The sequence below is a fragment of the Dendrobates tinctorius genome, unplaced genomic scaffold, assembly GCF_039654945.1.
Source record: "Dendrobates tinctorius isolate UK_male_01 unplaced genomic scaffold, ASM3965494v1 ptg000046l, whole genome shotgun sequence".
Classification (NCBI taxonomy): Eukaryota; Metazoa; Chordata; class Amphibia; order Anura; family Dendrobatidae; genus Dendrobates; species Dendrobates tinctorius.
The window spans coordinates 66,104,449-66,128,878 of NW_027361714.1; the positions used below are offsets into that span (position 1 = coordinate 66,104,449).

General features: G+C 42.4%; 1 protein-coding gene across 1 annotated transcript in view; it reads right to left on the minus strand.

Moving 5' to 3' along the window:
• NT5DC1 (5'-nucleotidase domain containing 1) overlaps positions 1-24,430 on the minus strand; it is a 430,483-nt gene that overhangs the window by 103,796 nt on the left and 302,257 nt on the right. The window contains exons 7-8 of the mRNA XM_073575978.1: positions 7,661-7,835; positions 4,603-4,700 (exon numbers count right to left, since the gene is read on the minus strand). Coding sequence (XP_073432079.1) covers positions 4,603-4,700; positions 7,661-7,835 — 273 coding nt within the window. The remainder of the gene's footprint in view (positions 1-4,602; positions 4,701-7,660; positions 7,836-24,430) is intronic.

Here is a 24,430-nt window from a genome sequence, read left to right on the forward strand (position 1 = left end):
AATTGCACAAAAATATCATGCTAAGTACAGACCACAATAAATGCATATATAGATAACGTTCACATAATAATAATGAGACTATGGCATGGTCATGCAACTTAAGTGCATAACAGACGCCCACAAAGAGGGCTGTATATAATCATAATGCCCATCATGGGGATCAATACATGTGCACACAGACCCTCCGCTACTCAATTAGTAACATATGATGTAAACATTTACCTGAGGGCCCCTTGAGAAAGGCTTCCAAGCCGAAACGCGCGTCGGGGTGACGCTTTAGGATCTGGCCCCTTCTCCCACCACCACCTCAGGTAAATGTTTACATCATATGTTACTAATTGGGTAGCGGAGGGTCTATGTGCACATGTATTGATCCCTATGATGGGCATTATGATTATATACAGCCCTCTTTGTGGGCGTCTGTTATGCACTTAAGTTACATGACCATGCCATAGCCTCATTATTATTATGTGAACGTTATCTATATATGCATTTATTGTGGTCTGTACTTAGCATGATATTTTTGTGCAATTTTATCCATTCAGCGTCTGTTTTCAACATATGCGTTGCGGGTGATTCTCCCTTTTCCCCTCCTTATATTTGTATTATTCATTAAACATTTTCTAATTTCATAATATTTGGACTTTTGATAGTTTTTTTCAGCTGTTAAGTGTATTGATTTGCGATTAGTCCCACAACAGTCCTCTTTCATCAGTATCAATGGTATAATTGAGTATTATCTTGTGGGTATTCTTTTGTGTATGTGATGTACTTCACGGGATATTTACAATTTACACAGGCAGATGAAGCCTATATTTTATTCTTTCTCTGCCAAAATGGCAGCACCGCATGCACAATAACATCTATTGGAGTGCGATAGACGTTACTGCGCAGGTGCGGCAGCCAACACCATTTTGTTTGAAAATAAAAACAAAACTTCCCATTCCCTATCATTTTTCCACTATGGACCATAAAATTTCATAGCTGCGCTTTCAGGTCATTGAACATGTCCCGCAACCCAGAAGAGGGCGTGACCGCATCAGATTACTGAAACAACGTGAAGCGTACTGGATACACACGTTAGACACACTGACCCCACGGGGTCTCAACCGTGAAGATGACATGTTATCTTTCATTTAGGCATTTACCTTCCATTCACATAGTTGTCTTTAACGTTTGCTATAGTTGCATTTGATATTGCTGTTCTGTGACTTTTTGAGATATTATGTACCACTAACACATTTTTATCTTTATTACAGAGTCGTTTTTATTGAATTGTCTTCTTTTTGGACAGCTTCCCACGTTTCTGTGCCATCCAGCAATTTCCACCTCTCTTTTACGCAGTGTCTGCTTCACCATTTCTCTACACTGGTCCATATGATCACTTAGTTTCACTTTCCCAGGCTCCAATATGGCCACTGGAACGCAAGTGGAACACGTCAATCAATTCTCCACTTCCTCTGGACACCTACAGGCTCTTGCTGCTCACTAGTCCCGCCCCTTGCCCTTTTTAGCTTCCCCTCGGCTCACTCCTGCACGGCCGACGAATGGTGGAAACCGCGTCACTGCAGGCAGCACATGCACACTCTTTTGACGTCTGTAAGGTGAGCAATAGCACCATTGACTTCTGTCCCCGGTTTTACCACTTATATTTATACAGCGTTTTTCTCCCACTAGGACGCTGTACAGCATTGTGCCCACACCTACTGCTGCTTACCAGCGGCTGCATTTAAATGGTATGCCCACAGATGATATTTTTCTGCTTGTTATTAGCTTTTTAGCATGGACCAGTCTTTTCTAATCACCGCCCTTCTCTCTATCATAGGGATATATTCCCCATCTGTTTCATTGACCAAGGTCTTTTCCTATCTCTGAGCAGTCTGGTAGGTAGTTATTACCTCCCTCATTTACCACCACTCATATCTTTGTGCAATTTACACTGAAGGTCTTTGCTTATTTTCATGTAATTTCCTATGTTATGACCTTGGCCCCATGATTTGAGGCTTCTGTATATACTTTCTTTTATTTTATGCACTGTAATTACTATGGATGTGTATTACATGGTCTGTATATAGCTTTTATCCATAGCTAACTGATGAAGGTCACATGAGGCCAAAACGTTTTGCTTAATTTGGCTCCATTAAATACAACTGCATTCATTCAGAAGTTGAGTGCCAAGTTTCTTTCTTACTTAATAAATATAACAACCCCGAGCTGCATGTTGCTGGTACTACTACTACAGTTAGCAGTCTGCAGAGCCTAAATTTGCTACCATGCCTTGCAGCATCTCAAGACTTGTCTACCACCGAGCACATCTGAGAAGTCATTGGTCGGCATTTACAAATTGATGCATTCAGCATGGCAGAACATTCCTCAGACAACCATCAACCCCTTCACAATCTTTGACGTATAATTACATCATAGGTCAGGTCCCTGCTTTGGATGTGGGTTCAAACACCAAGATCACAACTTTCCCTGCACATCCTGACTGATTTAATCCACCCGCAGCTTTTAACCAGTTAAGTTCCACTGTCAATCACAGACTGATGGATTTAATTTGTGCTGGCATAAAGCACATTATACATCCTGTTCATTGGTGACCCTGTCACGTGATCGTGGGACACCGATGGGTTGTTATGACAGCCAAGGGTCTGCTGATGACTCCCGTGCCTGTCATTACAAACCTCCTGTTAACACTGGCTCGTGGCCACTGTTCATAGGAGATCGTGATTTCTGCTATACATAGCGGTCCTGAAGCTCTGCTATGTATAGCATAGGTGATCAGACGATCACAGCTTCAAGCCTACTAAGGGTGCTATTAAATAAAGTAAAAAAAAAAGTTTTCAAAAATCTGAAAAAAATATGAAAACACAACAGTTCAAATCACTCCTATTTTGCCCCGTTAAAAATAAAACAATGAAAAAAAAACCCTCCACATATATGGTATCGCTACGTTCAGAGATGTCCAATCTATCAAAATATAAAGTATATTAATCCGATTGGTAAATGGAATAATGGGAAAAAAAATCAAAATGCCACAATTGGTTGACATAACATTGCAATAAAATGCAGTAACAGGCATTCAAAACATTGTGTCTACCCCAATCAATAGAAACATCAGCTCAGGGAGCAAAAAATAAACCCCAATATGCCGAAAAATGAAAATGCTATGAGTCTTGGAAAATGTTTTTTCTTTCAAGTTTACAAATTTTTGTTCACCACTTAAAAAAAAAACTATGCCTGTTTGGTATCTGCGTACTCATACTGACCTGGAGAATCATATTTCCAGGTCAATTTTACCAAATAGTGAACATGGTAAATAAAAAATCCAAAGAACAATTGTGGAATTGCACTTTTTTTTGCAGTTTCAACGCACTTGGAATTTTTTTCATGCTTTCCAGTGCATCACATGATAAAATGAATGGTGTTATTCAAAAGTACAACACGCACCACAAAAAACAAGCCCTGGCTCTTAGAATAAGGCTATGTGCACACGTCCCTGCCGAGGGAAATTCGCCGGAAATCCGCATGTGGTATTCCCGCAAAAAACTAGTGTTTTGCAAGTGTAATTACAGAATACTAGCATTTTCCAAGCGATCTGTAGCAACGCTTGGAAAACTGAAAGATAGGTTGGTCACACTTGTCAAACATAGTGTTTACAAGTGTGACCAACTTTTTACTATTGAGGCTGCCTGTGCAGCATCAGTAGTAAAAAGATATAATGTTAAAAATAACAAAAAAAAGGCATCGCTGGGAACGGGACTTTCCAGGAGCATCGCGAGGATCGGGAACGCTGCGCGGGACGCCGGAAGGTGAGAATATCACGATTTTTTTATTTTAATTCTTTTTTTAACAGGGATATGGTACCCAGGGCCAGGAGGACAGTCTCCTCTCCTCCAGACCCTGGGTACCATCCGCACATTTACCGCTTACTTTGCGCATGGTGGGCATAGCCACATGCTGAAAGTAAGCGGAACAATGCATTCCTATCTGTGCGGAATCCCCGCAATTCCGCAAAAAGAATGAACATGATGCGCATTTTTCCGCAATGCGATTCCGCTGCGGAAAAATATGCAGCATTAGCACAGCATGTGCGGAATGCCATTGAATACAATGGGTTGCGTTGTGCAAGTGTTTTCACGGCGAAAAACGTGGAAAAACGCTAAAAATCTGCAACGTGTGCACATAGCCTTAGGTGAGGAAAAGCAAAAGTGCAAAAATGGAAAATTGCCAGGTCATGATGAGATTAATAACAACATTGATTGCATGCCAAGGTGTGTTAATAAAAAGAAAATCCCCACCAAACCACAATTACATTTAGGGCTCATACGCACATGCGAGAAACTCGGACGAGTCTCGCACATAAATACCCAGCACTGTCGCCGGCACTCGGATCGGAGCGTGTGGCCGCATAGCAATACATGCTGCCACCCACTCCGGTCCCGAGTGCCGGTAGCAGTGCTGGGTATTGACGTGCGAGACTTGTTCAAGTTTCTCGCATGTGAGAAACTTGAACAATAAAGGGGCTAATTACAGATTTATAAACATATATGAGTAGTTAAATAAATATGTCATGAAAAAAAGAACTAAAAAAAACCTTACCAAGAGTCCAGAAAGGTCTTTGTTGAGGAGTAAGAGAGAAAAATCCTGGCTTCAAGGCATTAGTAATTATTATGTCGAAAAGCTCCTCAAACTCCTTCCTGCAGAGAAAAAAAATAACTTTTTAGAGTATGATTTCCCCATGACATATTTTATACTGGAAAATATATTCTTATACTTTATGTAATAAAGCAAACCCGCCTTTTAGATATCCAATGCGTTTAGTATTGCTATATTTGTCTTGTTCAGCTCTTTTTTTACAAAATCAGTAGGTAAATAATATGGCTATACATTTGACAAAATGGTGATTTGCTCTCAAACCATGTTACTGTAAGGCTATGTTCTTTTATCACGTAAACTGAAATAGTCTTTTATGTTGGGAAAAGTATCAGGTGTGCTTTATAAACATGTGACTAAAGTTAATACAACTAGACCAGAAAATGTCTTTTTTTTTTGCATTAACAAATCGACTACAATTGAGAATAACGCCATGCACTTCAAAAACAAGATAGATCAAACACGGCAAGTCTTTATTGCTCAACCACCACAACCCCTTTGTATACCAGACCAATGCCCAAACCCCATAACCCCCTTATCCAACATCACTGAAGGGGAGCTTGCTAATCTCTCCAAATCACACCTCACCACTTGTGCACTTGACCCCATCCCATCCCACCTCCTCTCCAACCTTGCCACCATTCTTATCCCATCTTTAACCCACCTCTTCAACCTATCACTAACTTCTGGTACTCTACCTTCTGCTTTCAAATATGCTACAATCACGCCTATCCTCAAAAAGCCAACCCTCGACCCAACCGCTATGTCCAGCTATCGCCCAATATCGCTGCTCCCATTCGCTTCCAAACTCCTGGAGCAGCACGTAAATGCTGAACTTTCCTCCCATCTCTCATCTAACCTGCTCTTTGACAATCTACAATCTGGTTTCCGCCCCCATCACTCCACTGAGACAGCCCTGACCAAAATTACTAACGACCTACTTACAGCCAAAGTGAACGGACAATACTCTATACTCCTCCTTCTAGACCTGTCCTCTGCCTTCGACACAGCTGACCACTGCCTCCTACTACAGATCCTCTCTTCCTTTGGCATCAAAGACCTTGCCCTATCCTGGATCTCCTCATATCTCTCTAACTGCACGTTCAGCGTCTCCCACTCTTACACTACCTCCTCATCCCACCCTCTCCCTGTTGGAGTCCCCCAAGGCTCTGTTCTAGGACCCCTACTCTTCTCAATCTATACACTTGGCCTGGGGCAACTCATAAAGTCCCACGGATTCCAGTACCATCTTTATGCTGATGACACTCAGATCTACCTCTCTGGCCCAGACGTCACCTCTCTGCTGTCCAGAATCCCGGAGTGTCTATCAGCCATATCCTCCTTCTTCTCCTCCCGTTTCCTCAAACTGAATGTGGACAACTCTGAACTGATCATCTTTCCCCCATTTCACAGATCCTCCTTACCTGACCTATCTATAACAATTGACGACATCATGCTTTCCCCCGTACCGGAGGTCCGCTGCCTCGGAGTAACCCTTGACTCTGCCCTGTCCTTCAAACCACACATCCAAGCTCTCTCCACCTCTTGCCGCCTCCAGCTCAAAAATATTTCTAGAATCCGTCCCTTCCTCAACCCTCACTCTACTAAAATGCTTGTGCATGCCCTAATCATCTCCTGTCTAGACTACTGCAACATCCTTTTCTGTGGCCTCCCTGCTAACACCCTCGCACCTCTCCAGTCCATCCTTAACTCTGCTGCCCGACTAATTCATCTCTCTCCTTGCTACTCCTCCGCTTCTCCCCTCTGCAAATCTCTTCACTGGCTTCCATTCCCTCAGCATATCCAGTTCAAATTACTAATACTGACCTACAAGGCCATCCATAACCTGTCTCCTCCATATATCTCTGAATTAATCTCCCGATATCTTCCCTCACGTAATCTCCGGTCCTCCCAAGACCTCCTTCTCTCCTCCACACTTATTCGCTCCTCACCCAACCGCCTCCAAGACTTCTCCCGAATAGCCCCCATCCTCTGGAATTCTTTGCCCCAACACGTCCGGCTAACAACCACACTTGGATCCTTCAGACAGAACCTGAAAACCCATCTCTTCAGGAAAGCCTACAGCCTGCAATGATCCCCTCACCACTACTGGAGCTACCGCCTCACCATCACTGGAGATGCTGCAACCCCCCCAACCTACTGTCTCCTTCCTCACCATCCTGTAGAATGTAAGCCCGAAAGGGCAGGGTCCTCTCTCCCCTCTATATCAGTATGTGATTGTTACTTTGTTTACTGTAAGTGATATCTGTAATTTGTATGTAACCCCTTCTCTTGTACAGCACCATGGAATCAATGGCGCTATATAAATAAATATTATTAATAATAATAATAATAATAATAATAACTAAAAAATGCTAAAGAGCCCAAATAACAGTGACATCCAGTGGTCAATGCTAAGACTGGCAAATAGTTTGCATGCAGTACCAGAATGGGGACACTACAATAGGATGGGGGACAATATACCAGAATGGGAGACATTATACCAGGATAGGTGGCATTATACTAGGATGGGGGATATTTTACCAGGATAGGGGACATTATTTCAGGAAGGAGCCAGGATGGAGGAAATTGTTATAGCATGGGGCCCAGGATGGGGGAGATTATTACAAGAAGGAGTCAAGACGGGGCACATTATTATATGGGGGGGGGTGACATGTATGACTTTATAGGATTTAGAATGCTATAGCTAATAGCTATAGCTAATGCTACAGCTGAACAGCCTGCAAAGGGGACCCAGGTCCATATTTTGCAACTGGGATCATTGGATTCTAGTTACGCCACTGGGAAGGATAAGGCTAAAAACACAAGTAAACACTGTTTCTGGCTGTATTACATCTGAAAAACACCTGCAACTGCTGCGGGAACTCAGACTTTAATTAGAGCTAATCTATAACGTTTAGTCAGTCAGTAAAACATATTCCTATTCTGAGAAATCTGAGATATTAGTAACAAAATGCAAGATAAAAAACTTCCTAGAACTTACCCTAAAATGTGTTCACATAAAAGTCGGCAGTAATCACTGTGGGAGCTTGTGATTAACACAAGGGTTTTTCCAGAATTTTTCAGACTGCTTATCCAGTTTTTCAAAGATTCAGGACATGACTTTAAGTACTTGCTTGGGTCCTTCTTCACAGCTGGAAAATATATTCCACAATTTTCTAAAATAAAAGAAATAAGTTGAAGAATAAGTGATTATAGTTTGTTGTGAACCCAAATTATAACTTGTGTAGTGTAAGGTGTAATATTTAAGGAGGTGAACATATTTAGATCATCTCAGTACTGGTAAGAAATAGGCAATTACAGGGAAATAGAAGCACGCTCTGACTAAAGCAAAACAGTCTTAACATTGATGAGAGATTGTCCAGTCCAAATTGATAAGTCTGCAGTCACTCTGTGTGGTTTCTGAGTTGGGCCCGGAAGATATGTATGAGTTATACATACTCCTGGCCCAGTGGGCACTGCCTCGCTCTCCATATGCTAGTATGGAGCGAGGTCGTGCCCTCTAGTTGGCCAGGTCCACTGGTCCGGCTGCACCCACTGGTCAGGAGTATGTACAACTCATACATACCCTCCGGTCCCTGATCAGAAACCAGCGAATTTCTGTAGCATACTGTGCGTGCACGGGGCAAAAAGGGGATTCATAAGTCTGTAGTCACATAGAGTAACTGCAGACTTATCGATTTGGACCCGACAACCTCTTTAAGGCCCCGATACAGATTACATAAAAAGTTGGCCAAACCTGCCAGTAGCATCGCTTCACCATTTAATATAAAAGGGGTTATTTCCCCCAACAGATGTCAAGGAGATAAGAATTGGGTGTTCTGACTTTATATACCCAAATCTTTATGTTATCTCCATACATGCTGGCATACTTGCTAAGTTTTTTGCCAATGGAAAATGGTTTAAAGGACATGCTAGTGTTTTTTGTCTTGAAGCCTATTTTTCTGGTGCCTTTACAATAAGTTTTTTCCTTTTTTTTACCAGCGGATTTTTTTTTTTTTTTTTTTAGATATTTTGATATACGATATTGAGCAACTTCCAAGCAAAAGCTGCCTGAAGCATGGTCAGGTCATTAGTAGAGATGAGTGAATTTGTTAGGATTCGGCCCCAAATACGATCAGCATCAAATATTGTTCTTGCAATATTTGTCTAACACAGCTGAACGTCATTAGAGTCAATGGGAGTAGAAATTACCAAATATGTTCGGAACCAATCATAAGACATACATTTGTCACGAATAGTATTCGAATATGGCCCGAATATGTCAAAATCAGATTCGAGGGATACTATTGAAGAAAAATAGCACAATAGTGCATTATCCAGTGTAGGTATATCAATTTAAAAATAATACACTCACCAGATGGAGCTTGTAATAAGCATGGAGGATTCGCTGCTGCAGAAACCACAGATCCACGAGGGACCGACTTTATTTGACGCGTTTCGAAGTTTCACAGAACTCCTTCCTCAGGAAAAAAAAACACCAAGGTATTTTTTTTCCTGAGGAAGGAGTTCTGTGAAACTTCGAAACGCGTCGAATAAAGACCACTGTAATAATAATTATTCATAGTGATTCGCAGAGCGGATTGTCTGACCACTTTTTTTCCTATCCTGCAAAATCAGATTCGGGGACAAAATCCAAACAAATTTGCTCATCTCTAGGCATTAGATTTATTAGTTGATTGTTTTAACTCTTTCTTTTCTAGAGTGCCAACCTTAGAGAAAACAGTACTTGGAAGTATAGTTACGTTTAGAGCTCATGTGCATGTACGGTACTTTTTGGGCTATGTTCCCACAAAGAGTTTTTGGTGACATATTTTCTGCACAGATCGCTTAGAGATTTCGTGCGTGCGCAGTTAAATGGGATCTCGCACGTGCGCAGTATGCTTTGCCCAACTGCGGGCAATGCCGAAAAGCAGTACGTGCGCACTCAAATGGGATTTCACGCGTGCGCACTATGCTTTGCCCAACTGCGGGCAAAACATACTGCGCACGCGTGAAAACTCTAAGCGACATGCGCTATTCACGAGAAGGAAAGCGTACAGCAAGCCGAGGAGGGGTGGAGCGAGGGAACAGAAGCAACACCCATCGGACCGGACCAAACACATTATCATACAGCGTGGGAGCCATTAAAAAATTGTTTTTATGGGTGATACATGGGGAGTCAGGGGGTTTCATAAGTAGTTGTGGAATGCATAGCTGATACTGATAATTTTAGCAGGTAGGCCAGAAAAGTGGTGACAGGTTCCCTTTAAAGAAGCACTCCTCCCATCAAAGTTTTTATCCTCTTAATATATTGTAGTCATCATATTATATAGCACTGTGTACTGTGACAAAGTCATTGGCAAAGTACTGGAGGGGAAATATGTGTCCCCTCATGTCCTCATGTCTGTTATGCTGCAAGATCCCTGGAGCAGTGTGCAAGCGCACCTCATGTCTGCTATGCTGCAAGATCCCCAGAGCAGTGTGCAAGTGCACCTCATGTCTGCTATGCTGCAAGATTCCCAAAGCAGGGTGCACGCGCACCTTATGACTGCTGTGCTGCATGGCTCTTGGAGCAGTGTGTAGGCGCACGCGTACCTCATGGCTGCACGCCGTTGCTGTGTGTGCCCGTCTCTGCTCTGCCTGCTGTGGTTGTCTCTGTGGTCCAGACCCTGATCATGTGACCTTTCCTATGTTCCAGCACTGTCTGACCCATCTAACCTCAGTGTTTCTGGAGCCCCTGATCATGTGACCTTCTCTATGGTCCAGCACAGTCTGATCTAGCAATGCTCTCTATGATCCTGGAGGATCTGAACCAGAAGTCCTTCCCTGGTCCTGTCCCGAAAGTGCAGGTGCTATGGTGCTATATCAGACCGCCCCTTCCTATGGTCGGGGCCTGAGTATCATGTTGCTTCCCTGCATGGCTGCTTGGTCGCTCCCTGTATTCTGTGCCCCTGCACTTTGCCCTGTCGTGCGTCTTTGCACACGCTCTGTGCTTGTACTCTGCCTCTTATCCTGTGCCATGTCTTGTGTTGTCCTTTGTGTCATGTTTTGTCTCTGTCATGCTTGGACTTGTAGTCCTTCCTGTGTTCTCTGCCTTTTCCTGCTTTGCCATGTTTTGTCTATGCTATGCTTTCCTTGTACTGCTTCCGCTTCCCTGTTTCTGCCTGGTCTTCCTTGTTCTGACCTAGGGTGCTCGGTTGTGCCTCCTGGCACACGCACCATTCCTCTGCTCTCTGACCTATGGTGCTTCTCAAGCACATTCCCAGGCTAGTCTCAAGGTTCTTCCTTGATCCGGCTCTGGGCTTCGGCCTACGCTCCGCTGCTAGCCTTGTTCTCTGCCTGGTGCTCTGTTGTGCCTCCTGGCACACGCACCATCTCTGCTCTCTGACCTATGGTGCTTCTCAAGCACATTTCCAGGCTAGTCTCAAGGCTCTGCCTTGACCTGGCTCTGGGCTTCGGCCTACGCTCCGCTGCTAGCCCTGTTCTCTGCCTGGTGCTCTGTTGTGCCTCCTGGCACACGCACCATCTCTGCTCTCTGACCTATGGTGCTCTCTTGCACATTTCTAGGCTAGTCTCAAGGCTCTGCCTTGACCCGGCTCTGGGCTTTGGCCTACGCTCCGCTGCTAGCCCTGTTCTCTGCCTGGTGCTCTGTTGTGCCTCCTGGCACACGCACCATCTCTGCTCTCTGACCTATGGTGCTCTCTTGCACATTTCCAGGCTAGTCTCAAGGCTCTGCCTTGACCCGGCTCTGGGCTTCGGCCTACGCTCCGCTGCTAGCTCTATGTCTCTGTACCTGGCTCTGGGCTCTAGCATACGCTCCGCTTCTCTTCTCTTGTACCCGGCTCTGTGCTACTGCCTACGTTCCGTTCCTTCCTCTGTACCTTGCCTCGCCTTGTTTCTTCGCGTGCCCTTTGCACGCACCTGGCCTTCCTAGCCTCCTGTCTGTGCCTAAGCCGTGCCGCCCTAGCCGTGCCCGCCTGCTTCTGCCTCAGCCGTGCTCGTCGGCCAGTGACAGCTGTGTCGCCTGTTATGCCTCAGCCGGGTTCGCCTCAGTCTTGCCTGTCTGTCTGTGCCGCAGCCCGACCAGCTAGCCAGTGCCCCAGCCGTGCTCTCTGTCCTTCCTTGCACCCACGCTGTCTGTGCACTGTGCATTGCGTGCTCTCTAAAAAGCATGCGCAGGCCCTAGCCTGCTTCTTGGCATACCTCCCCGTGCTTCTCTAAAGTACGCGCAGGTCTTGCCATGTACCTGTTGTGCCCTCTTGCACGTACAGGTCCTAGCCTATACCCTGTCGTGCCCTCTTGCACGCACAGGCCTAGCCTGTACCCTGGCGTGCCTCCTAGCATGCACCCTGCCTTGAACCCTGGTTTGCCTGCCGGATTCCCGAAACCTGCCGACCGCTGCCAGAGGTCCGGAACCAGATGACTGCGACCTGATGTCCGGAGCTGATTTCCGCAGCCTGATGCCTGGATCCTGTCGGTCGTTGCCAGTAATCCAGAGTCCGATGCCATCGCACGCTGCCTTGTACCTTGGCGTGTCTCCTAGCACGCACCCTGTCTTGGACCCTGGCGTGTCTCCTAGCACACACCCTGTCTTGGACGCTGGCGTGTCTCCTAGCACGCATCCTTCCTTGAAACCCTGTTGTGTCTCCTAGCACGTACCCTGGCTTGGAACCTGCTATGTTTTCTAGCATGTGTTATGCCTTGAACATTTGGCGTGCCCTTGCACGCACTTTGCTGTGTTTCACTGTTTATGCCTTGCACCTGATTAAAGCTTGAAACCACGTTTATGGAAGAAACCCAGTGACCTCGCTTTATGTTTTGCATCCTGCTCGCCCTGCTGCCAGACACTCACTAGTGTCTCCCCGAGCCACCCTTTCTGGTCCCAGCAGTCGTGGTGGCTCACCCCCTTGGTCTTGCCCCTGACGCTCCCTGTATAGGGGGTGGTTCCTCACTAGGTCAGCTCGCCCTAAGTGGGTGGGTGCCATGGCCCAGAGGGTCCACTCAAAAAATCGGCTCAGCAGAAGCTGAGTCCATCACAAGAAGGTTATTATCTTCAGTGATATGAACCTAGGAAAATGCTCCAGCACACCAAGTGCTGAAAGGGGTTAATCAGCTATGTTAAGGGCTAGGTTTAGTGAACATCTGAAGAGTGGGTGGGAGGCTGTTCACCATATCTATTTAGGAGGTAAATAGTCAGCCTTCTCAATCATTCGGAGTTTGGTGACTTTGAAGACAAGATCTCCAGAGCCGTGCTCATGTAAAAGGAAGCTGAACCTTGAGTTTGATTCTTGAGCAGACGGCTCCTTGCAGCAATATGGACTGTGCCATTTGTTATGTTTTGTTTTCCTGTTAGTCCAGAGAGGCCATGTTTAATTTTGCTATCTGTGTACTGGTTTATGTAGTACATTTAATAAACCAGTGGAAGATTTAAAGAGATGGTGTTTTTCTGTGTGCAGCCGAGTGAGCCGATCTACAACAGTACTCTCAATTGCTCATTTTACCTTTCTACCCAGCTAATTATTCTCTTTTCTCTGCTCTATGTAGAAACAGGAAGTCTCTTGCCCCTGCAGAAATCATTCCCCTCTTCATCTCCTGGCCCAGATGCTCCCTCTTCCCCCTGCAAGAGACTTTTGCAGTGACTCATGAGTCTTACAGGAACAATAAACCTCCTGTTTCTACATAGAATTTAGAAGAAATCAGCTAGTCAGTTTTTAAACACGTGATGCCAGACGTAACGGAGAAAAGAAGAATTAACTGGGTAGGACAAAATTAGCAATCATAACAACACAGTGCTGTATAATATGGTGATTGCAGTACATTAAGAGGAGACACATTTCGATGGGAGTGATTCTTTAATAATCCATAGCAGAAACTGACATGCTGCAGAATTAAAAACCCACAACCAGGGTCAATTTCCCTGTGGAAAATGTTAGTAATTTTCTTAAAGTGAAAAGGTTAGGGGACCGAATACAATGCTGTGTGAGCTGACAGCCTGTCCTATATAGCTTCAGGACTTAGATAACAGGTTTTGAATTGATTTTCACATTAATGTATTCTCCATTGCACATGCTGTTGCAGAAATACATGGCATGCTGCTTCCCCCTAGTTGCTGTATTGCTGAAATTACAGGATTTCCTCAAGTTCAAGACTTTTATCTAATTGCTAGAACACTGTTCTACCTTTATAAAAGGCAGCGTTCTGATAAAAACATATAGGCGACAGCAAAATCTGCAAAACAATGCAATTATTATTATTATTATTAAAAAAAAAAAGTTCCACAAAATCTTGATTTGTCTGCTTCTGTGGATTACTGAGATGTTTGAGATAGAGTTTTGCTCTATTGCAAGGTTGGGGAACCTTTTTCCTGCCAAAGGCCATTTGGGTATTCATAATATCATTCGTGGGCCACACGAAATTTTCATTTAAATGTATCTATATTTGGTCTAACATTTAATTAACCTACCCCTAATGTGATGGCTGGAGCTGCTTCTCTTTGGTGAGGTGTGTGATGTTAGGTAGTATGGATGATGTTGCTACCTGCAACTACTTTTTCACATTTGCGGCAGTTTCACGTGCAGTCGACTCTTTACGATAAGTTTTGTAAAAAGTTATTGCAGCAGTAAGTTGTTCTGAACATAGATAGATAGATAGATATGGGATAAATAGATAGATAGATATGGGATAAATAAATAGATAGATATGGGATAAATAGATAAGATAGATATGGGATAAATAGATAGATATTAGATAGATAGATAGATAGATAGATATGGGATAAATAGATAGATAGATAGATATGGGATAAATAGATAGATAGATATTAGATAGATAGATAGATAGATAGATAGATAGATAGATAGATAGATAGATAGATAGATAGATATGGGATAAATAGATAGATAGATATGGGATAAATAAATAGATAGATATGGGATAAATAGATAAGATAGATATGGGATAAATAGATAGATAGATATTAGATAGATAGATAGATAGATATGGGATAAATAGATAGATAGATAGATATGGGATAAATAGACAGATAGATAGATATTAGATAGATAGATATGGGATAAATAGATAGATAGATAGATAGATAGATATGGGATAAATAGATAGATAGATATGGGATAAATAGATAGATAGATATTAGATAGATAGATAGATAGATATGGGATAAATAGATAGATAGATATGGGATAAATAGACAGATAGATAGATATTAGATAGATAGATAGATATGGGATAAATAGATAAGACAGATATGGGATAGATAGATAGATAGATAGATAGATATGGGATAAATAGATAAGACAGATATGGGATAGATAGATAGATATGGGATAGATAGATAGATAGATATGGGATAAATAGATAGATAGATAGATAGATAGATAGATAGATAGATAGATATGGGATAAATAGAAAGATAGATATGGGATAAATAGATAGATAAATAGATAGATGTGGGATAAATAGATAGATAGATATGGGATAAATAGATAGATAGATAAATAGATAGATGTGGGATAGATAGATAGATATGGGATAAATAGATAGATAGATAAATAGATAGATGTGGGATAGATATGGGATAGATAGATAGATATGGGATAAATAGATAGATATGGGATAGATAGATATGGGATAGATAGATAGATATGGGATAGATAGATAGATAGATAGATAGATATGGGATAAATAGATAGATAGATAGGTCCACACAAAGAGGAAAGCAATCGGCACCGCAAGAACACCTTCTGGCACAATATACATCCATATACCGCAACCGCCAAAAAACCTTGACCTTCGGGTGCTCGTCCAGAATAACAGCACTAACAGTCCATATAAGAGAAGGGACGGCACTCACCAGTCTTCAAAACAAATATTTATTCCAAAGATTCAAAACATCTTTGACGGGACAATGGGTAAAGGAGTGTAAGAGCGACGACGGCCGTTTCGTGCTATTGTGCTTCTAATATTTACAGACAAGTGAGCAATGGGAGGTCTGCATTATATACAGTTGTATAAAAAAGTGTCCCCTTCCTGATTTCATTTTTTTTGTATTTAAATGTTTCCGATCACCAAACACATTTAAATATTAGACAAAGATAACACAAATTAGGTTTGATCCTTATAATCATGTGCATTTTTGAATGAGTTCTTAAAATGTTTCTTAAAGGGGATATCCACTAAAATGACAAACGAGCGTATTTCCTGTCCAAGTACAAGCCGACAAAACATCAGATCGTACTCAGACCAATATTAGTCTAATCGGGCAGTGCCTATGTCACATTTTTCCTGATATTCGGCTATTCAAGTCAGTGAGTCCGTGGGAAACATTGGACTGCACTCAGATGCCATCTGAGTGCAGTCAGATTTCTGTGCCTTCACAGAATGGAGCAATGTTTTTCTCCATCTTCTTATCTGAGAGATTCAGATAGCACTAGCGGGTACCAGAAGTGGGGCAAGCATCGGACATGTATGACACAGCACATGGACATACCATAATTGTATAACATTTGAATAATACTTTAAAAATACAGTTGGATGATAGAGTACTGTTTATATAAAGTTTAACAATATTTGCTTTAGCTTGATTTTGCTAGCAGTTCCCAGTGGCCTATTTGTCTTCTTCAGACCATGTTCACATTCAGACTGAACCCCTGATGAAGCAAACATCCACCTTTATAGCAGGGCATCATAGTGTAGTGTAGCAGGATGATGTCTTTGTAGAGAAATTCATAAAATGAGAATGGATAACCCTAGAATTATCAGGAAGATCTGTATTCCCTACGGCTATATACATTTCATAAGCTACAAGGTGGTGACAGGACATGTTTAGTTATGGTTACATCATATGCAGGCTTAGACCACTGCTCTTAGCTTTGCAACCACAAAATGATTATCTTCAGCCATTTTTACAACACACTGGACAAACCGAGGAAAAAGACTTTGGCCACTAGAGTGCGCTGCATATTTAAGAATCACAATTTGCTCTAATTTTTTTAGACAGACAGGAGTTTAACAGCATTAGATGGTAAATACTGACCCTTGTAGAAAAAGTACATAACCCATAACAATATCATTCATTTTGTCCAAGAAGTCCCAGCAGTATGTTTAAAGGGATTTTGTCATTATGTTTTTTCTACCCAATCTAAGAGGACCTAATGTAGGGGCAGAAACCCTTATTTTAGTAAGGTGTCACTTACTGAGCTGCTTGCTGTGATTTATCTGAATGCTGAGCTCTGTATAAACCCACACACACCACTGATTGGCAGCTTTCTGCTCATGTACAATGTACGCAGACATCTGTCAATCAGTGGTGGGGCGGGGATATACAGAGCTCATGAATACGGAGGACTACATGGCAGCAGGTATACTAGTCCTGTAAAGATCATCATCTGTTGCTGCTAAATCAATGATTTTAATCAAAACTACAGAAATCAGCCCAGTAAGTGACACATTGCTGGAATCAGGGTCTCTGTCTATACATTACGTTGCAAAAACTTGGTGAAAGTTTCTTAAGGCTACTGGTCTAGAGGCAGTAACAGATAAGGTATAATTAAAAATTGACATACTCTACTTCAAAAGCAACAATTGTGAATATCTCAGCAATGAACTGCATTCCTCCTGGTAGGTTCGCTCTACCAGTCACAGGGATGGCGCTGGTGCGGTTTCATTCACTGCTCTGTATATAGAGAGCAGTGGTTGTACCTGCACCCCGGCCTTGACTGAAAGCTGTCTCTAATGATGAGCCTGTTGTCAGTCATCGCCGGGGATGTGGTTACAGCCGTTGCATACTATACATAGAGCGGTGACTGAAACTGTGCCGGCACCATCCCCAAGACTGAAAGAGCAAGGCTGTGGGAAGGAATAATGTTAATTTCTCCCAGCAGCGAGGATCTCAGTGCGGGAGCCGCATGGTGTCAGAGCGCTATTAACCTGCAGATTAACCACATATTTTGCAGGTTAATAGCTTTTTTTACATAACAGGTTCACTTTAAAGGGAATCTGTCAGTAGGTTTTAGATATTTAATCCAAGAGCAGCATAATGTAGGGGAAAAGACCCTGATTCCAGTGATGTCACTTAATGAGCTGAATCAGTGTTTTATCAGCAGATTATCATGCAGGGCAACCAATGATTGGCAGCTGTCGGTCACTATACATTGTGCATAGAAAGCTGATGATCAGTGGTGTGGACGGGGTTAAGCACAGCTCAACATTTTGAGCTCTGCAGCAGAGAAAACTATGGCTCTATCATATCTGCTGTGTACAGTAAAGTAAATGATACATTGCTGGATTGACCCTGCCGATAGATTACATGGCAGAAACCTGCAGACAAATTTCCTTGAAAGGGTCTCTTAAAGGGAACCTGTCACCAGAAATAATGCTGTTAACCTGCATATACATGGTTAATCTGTAGTTAACAATGTTATGATGCTAAGTGGCACCTGCACGCAGCCAAATGCAGTGGGGAGAAAATTATCTTTATTCTCCCCGCCAGCATTTGGTATTTAGTCATAGGGGCTGTGCCGATACTGTCATCTCTCTGTGTATGAAGAGCGGCCGTCGTAACTGCGCTCCCGGCCCTGACTGACAGCCGAACCCAATGTAGAGCCACTGTCAGTCAGGGCAGTGTCAGTCTGCCTGTTGAGGGCAGAGCAGAGTACTGCAGTGCACAGGCGCCAGGAAAGGTGAGAGAGGCTCAGCGCCTGCGCACTGCAGTACTCTGCCCTCAACAGGGCAGAGCAGTACGGCTGCGCCAGAGCTGCGATGGGAAGCAAAGAAGAGGACGGCATCGCTAGAAGATGGGAGGTGCCGTACCAGACCGCAACACCTATTGGACCGGACCGCCCCCCCCCCGGTGAGAATAATCTAACTTGTTTTTCTTATCTTTCAGGTTACATCGGGGGCTTATATACAGCTTTACAGAAGGCTGTAGATAAGCCCCTGATGGTGGTGGCCGCATCTTATATGCGAAAAAATAGTTGAGTTTCCCTTTAAAAAAAAAAAAAAAAGCATCCTCAACATATTGATTCCTGCCATTCCTTTTCTAACAGTACCCATTTCCCTCACTAGTTTATCAAGCTGCATGAATAAGAGCATGATTGCAGACTCGTACATTTTTCTTTGAAACGCTAAGGTGCTTCAAGGAAAGTTAACGTAAAAGATCCTGCTGGAGACCATAGAGATGAGAAGTGTCTGGAGTAACACCCAGCGAGCGTTTGCCAGTGCTTATCTAGGTGGTTGACAGGTGTCATCTGCTGCTCTGGCACTGGGAGAAGCCATCCCCTAGATGAATTTACAATTGGTTATATTAAGGTTTAATGTATATGATGATTTGGTTCCATACAAATAAGAAGGATGGACAAGAGTACAGGATAAAAGTGTTCAGGGCTTGGACTTAGGAGCTCTGCTCCATACGCATCCATTTTAATTTCATCAAGTATTTTAAATCAATTACCGCATCTTTCAGATGTCTCACAGTCCACTGCTCATTCCCTGATATTTAAGATCCACATCAGACTAAGCAACAGTAAGTCTGCATCCTGCATGGCTAGTCGCCATCATAAACTAAACAAAATAATAAGCTTTCTTCCCAAATCCAGATCTTTCTGTAGCTCATGTAATGATACTTAATAAACTGAACTGGAAATGTACACTGTCTGGGAGCAGCATGTTCCCATTTTATAGTGGTCACATTTATCTTTGATACATCAGCCCAGTAGTATCGCTGAATTTATTTTCCAAATTAAAATATGGCTGGGACCAGGGCAGGATCACCATTGATGGAGCTTCTGCTCTAGGCCTCTGCTGCGCCTTAGATCTTTAGGAACCACCATGTACGGCAGAGGAGAGCATCAGGGAAGGAGACAAAAGAGCACGTTGCTATAGTAGGTGGGAGAAATGGATATGTATTGCTGGGGAATAAGGAAAAGTAAACCCAGGGAGAAAGTTCAATAAACCCACTCTATGGGTGGCGGACTTGGATATACTGTTCACTGACGTGGACTAGGGGATATTGACTGCTGTGGGTGGAGGGAAGATTAGGCTGCAGGGAAGGGAGGCTAACGAGAGAAAGCGCAGAGATGCTTGGGTCCTTTAATGAACTTTTTTTTCCACATAGGCTTGCAATGACGACAAGGGGGCATCCTCTATGTCTGGAGGAAAGAAGGTCTAATCACAATCACAGACTCAGATTCTTTACTGTAAGAGCAGTGAGACTATGAAATGCTCTGCCACATGATGTTGTAATAATTGTTTCACTGCTAAAATTCAAGAAAGGCCTGGAAGCAGGGTACATAATTCTGTGATGAGATGTTGATCCAGTGAATTAGTCTGACTGCTGTATATGGAGTTGGGAAGGAATTCCTTAATATGTGGAAATTAGCTGTCTCATGCGCTTTTTGCCTTCCTTTGGATCAACATGTTAGGTTATTGCAATGTTTCAGAAAACTCCAGTCCTCATGGCCACCAACAGATCATATTTTAAGGATTTTCCTACTATTTCACAAGTGAAAGAACCTGAGGCAACTATGTAATACTAAGGAAATCCAGAAAAAATAATCCGTTTTGGCCCATGAGGACTGGAGTTTGGGAAACACTGGGTTATAGGCTTAACTTAGTGGACTTAAGCCCCCGTTACACATTACCGATTTTGTGACGTAGCTGCGATATCGCTGTCTGATACTTACCTGCGACTGGCTCCCCCGCTGGTTATCGCTGATCGCGCGAGAAGGTCCTGGACCATTTCTCGTCGTCAGCTTCCTGCTGGGCTTCCTGTGGCGCTGACGAGCGAGGCGTGGACGCGGGCGGGAGGATGCAGGATCGCCACGTCTGACAGGTAAGTAACGACCCCCGACCCCTGCTATGTCGCTGGTGAGATCTGCTTGTGTGGCAGCTCACTAGCGACCACTTAGCGATGCACCAGCGATCCATATCGTTGTCGGGATCGCTGGTGCATCGCTACGTGTAACGGTACCCTTACATATACCTTCAACCAGTTTGGGATACTAGACTTCAAATGGTTGATGTTATGTGCGATTGGGCAAGTAGGTTTTGATAATTAAGGTTTCAATATTATCAGTAGGTGTTTCTGTCTAGCAAATCGCTATATACATTCTATAAAAGGTTTTTCTTTTGAGGACATTTTTCAAGATGGCAATTGCCTTGAAATACTAAACAGCTTCTCTAAGATCTAAAAATTGTCTCCACCATATTTGCATCACTGATACAACAGATCACTTGAATTCCACTTCTAAAACAAAAACAGATAAAAGCAATGTCCAAATGGCAATGAGATGTGAACTTAACCTTCTTCAATGTTTTATTTTTAAGTGGAAAAGGCAAAATTTCACTATTTTTGCAACTCAAGTCTGATTTAATCTTTAATCCTAACTTGCTGAAATGTTTAAAAGTTTTATATGTATATTAGTTAGTTGTCTCGGCTCCAGGGCTGCACCCGTCTCTCACCTATAGCTACCGTCTTTGCTATGGTCCACTCTGAGTTTTACAAGTTGTCCAGTGAACTCCAGTGACATTATCTCCCATTGTCTTTTTTATTCACTTATATAGCACCATTAATTCCACATCGCTTTACAGATATATTTGGCACAGTCCCCATTGGACTAAATTCCCTATCAGTAGTTCTTTGGAATGTGGGAGGAAAACGGAGAAACCGGAGGAAACCCACGCAAACACAGGGAGAACATCCAAACTCCCTGCAGATGTTGTTATTGGTGGGTTTTGAACCCAGATCAAAAGGGGAGAAGAGGACTCAATCTTTGCATTGCATGTCTGTGTTTGTCACACTAAGCATGGAGGACAGAAAGAGGCAAAGAGAACTGTTTGGGGAGTTCAGAACCAAAATTTGTTAAACAATATCAACAATCTCAAGGTTACAAGTCTATCTCCAGAGATCTTGATGTTCCTCTATCCACGGTGCATAACATAATCAAGAAGTTTATAACCCCTCGAACTGATACTAATCTCCCTGCACGTGGACGGCAGAAAAAATTGTTAAACTTTTGCAACACAAGATAGCCCATATAATGGATAACAGTCATAATCAAGTACCAGAGAAATTCAAACTGTCCTGTCCTGCAGGCTCAGGGTACATTAGTGTCAGCACAATTGTCACAAAAAACCTGAAGTAGCTATCGACTGATACCACACACACAATATCATACCATCACAATATATATACTGTACAAAAACAAGAGCTAGTAATATCCCAAAAGTAATAGGAATGAAAAAATACAAACACCTCTAGGAGAGAAAGGCGCAAATAGGGTCTTATCCGATGATAATATCACAAATAAAAATTAATTTGCACTCACCTAGTCATCCATGTTAGACACGCATACAGGACTCTTCAGTCAACAACTGCCGCAGATCCACAGATCAGATCATCTGACCAATTAACAGTTGCAGAAAGGAAGAAAAACGTGGATATAAACCACGCTGCTGTAAAATTCACAATCCATGTACCGTGTATATACTCGAGTTTAAGCCGAGTTTTTCAGCCCCTTTTATGGACTGAAAAAGACCCCTCTCGGCTTATACTTGAGTCACGGGTCCCACTTAACTGGTAAACGATGCAGGGTGGAGGTCCTTGGCATCTCTGGATGATGTAGTTGCGTCCCTGCTGCCTCTGTCAGTGTCCCTGGTGGCAGAGACAGTACAGATAGCAGAGGGCATATATTTACATATCTAAGTGTAGAACAAGGATGAAGTCTCATCGTCACACAATAAGAGAAAAAAGAATGGATCTACCTGTGGCAAAACATTTTTTGTATGCCTGATCACAACACCATGGATATGAAATTACTGGTATTGAAAAGTAACTTCGAATCTCAGAGAGAGAGAAGAGTCTGGGAGTTCAAGCTCATGATGACCTTTGACACTCTCAATGCTGGAATGAACGTGTTGCATGGATTTATGTCTTTTTACATCAATTAAGGAATTTATTCCTAAGACCTTGTGGGGGCATCAAAACACATTAGGAGACCCCAATCAGAGGACAATAAAACATCTGGACTCCTTATCTATGAACTGGTCCAATATTTATGTTTCTCCCTCTCCCATAATGATAGTTCTGCGTCACGTCACTTGTCTTATCTATTGCATTTTTTCTGTGCTGTGTTGAGCAGAAATATGTGACTCTTCAGACTTTGTATTAGTCAATGTCTGATGAAGAGACCTGAGTAGTCTTGAAAGCTTGCAATGTGTTACCATCTTTTCAGTTAGCCATTAAAAGGTATCAACTACTGAGGACTTTCAATTCTGAATAATTTTCTATCTACTGGCTAACACGGTACAAAGATATATATTTTTCCTGTACATATTGATATTCTCTGTCATAGATATCATTGTATATGCAACCAGTATTATGATGTTTGCTTTTTCTATGGTTGGTTTTCCGTTTCTGTGTACCAGCTAATTATAATTGCAACATTATTCTCTGCGTATATAGACTTTCTGACTACTGCAGAATAGATCTTATTTTATCCTGAGGCGGTTGTTTTTTCAGTCAGATGACTGCTCTAGGATAATTATACAACCACTTTATTTGTGTTTTCACAAGGGTGGCACTTTCATGATATCTTTTTAATTGAAAACGCGTTGAGTGGACTGTGTGAACTATGAAATAAATACCAATCCTTTTTATCCATATACTTGCATTGTGAATTTTACAGCTGTGCGGTTTATATCCACGTTTTTCCTCCTTTCTGAAAATAGGAATGAAAAAATAACTTTTAACCATGCCAAAGGAGTTGAAAAGAAAAGTCTTGAGTGAGGAAAAGAAGGGCTCAATTCTGGCTTTACCAGCAGAGGGATACAGTGAGCGTAATGCTGCCTCCATCCTTAAAACTTCTAAGATGATAGTCCATTACAACAAGCTCAAGCAGCAGACACTGGGGACAACAAAGCTACAGACCGGCAGAGGGCGAAAACGACTCTCCACTGACCAGGATGACCGTCATTTTATTTGACTGTCACTCAGCAACCGCAGAGTGACATCAAGTGACCTACAAAAGTAATGGCAAATGGCAGCTGGGGTGAAGTGCATGGCAAGAACAGTTTGGAACAGGCTCCTAGAGACAGAGTATTTTGTTTCTAAATGATTATGAACTTGTTTTCTTAGCATTATTTGAGGTCTGCAAGCACTGCATTTTTTTCTGTCATTTTGACCATTTCTTATTTTTCTGAAAATAAATACAAAATTCAGTGCTTGGAAATTCGAACACATGTTGTCAGTAGTTTATAGAATAAAAGAACAATTTAGATTTTACCCAAAAATATACCTATAAAGAGAAAAATCAGACGAACTGAACATTTTGCAGTGGTCTCTTAATTTGTTGCCAGAGCTGTATACAATATAAATATATATATATATATATATATATATATATATATATTGTATATATTGACCTTTCTCCTGTATCTTAATCAATTTTGCATGCAATTACAGATGAAAACTTTCCAATAATTTTGACCAAGAGAAATTTTAGGCAAATGTCAAATCTTTGTAGAAGTTCCCCAATGAAACGCTAAATACACTGGCCCTTAGTAAACATGTCACAATCTCAATATCAAGCTGAGCATTTTATGCATATCCGTCCTCAGTACTACAATTAGGTGGTTGCTGAGTCTGCAGAAAAAAGGTTGTTTTATGAATTAGTCCAATGAACGTCTTCTCTTTCAAAGCCAATAAAAGTTGTTATAAAAGCAGATGTCTTTGAGCACTTGACTGTTTATCTGCAGC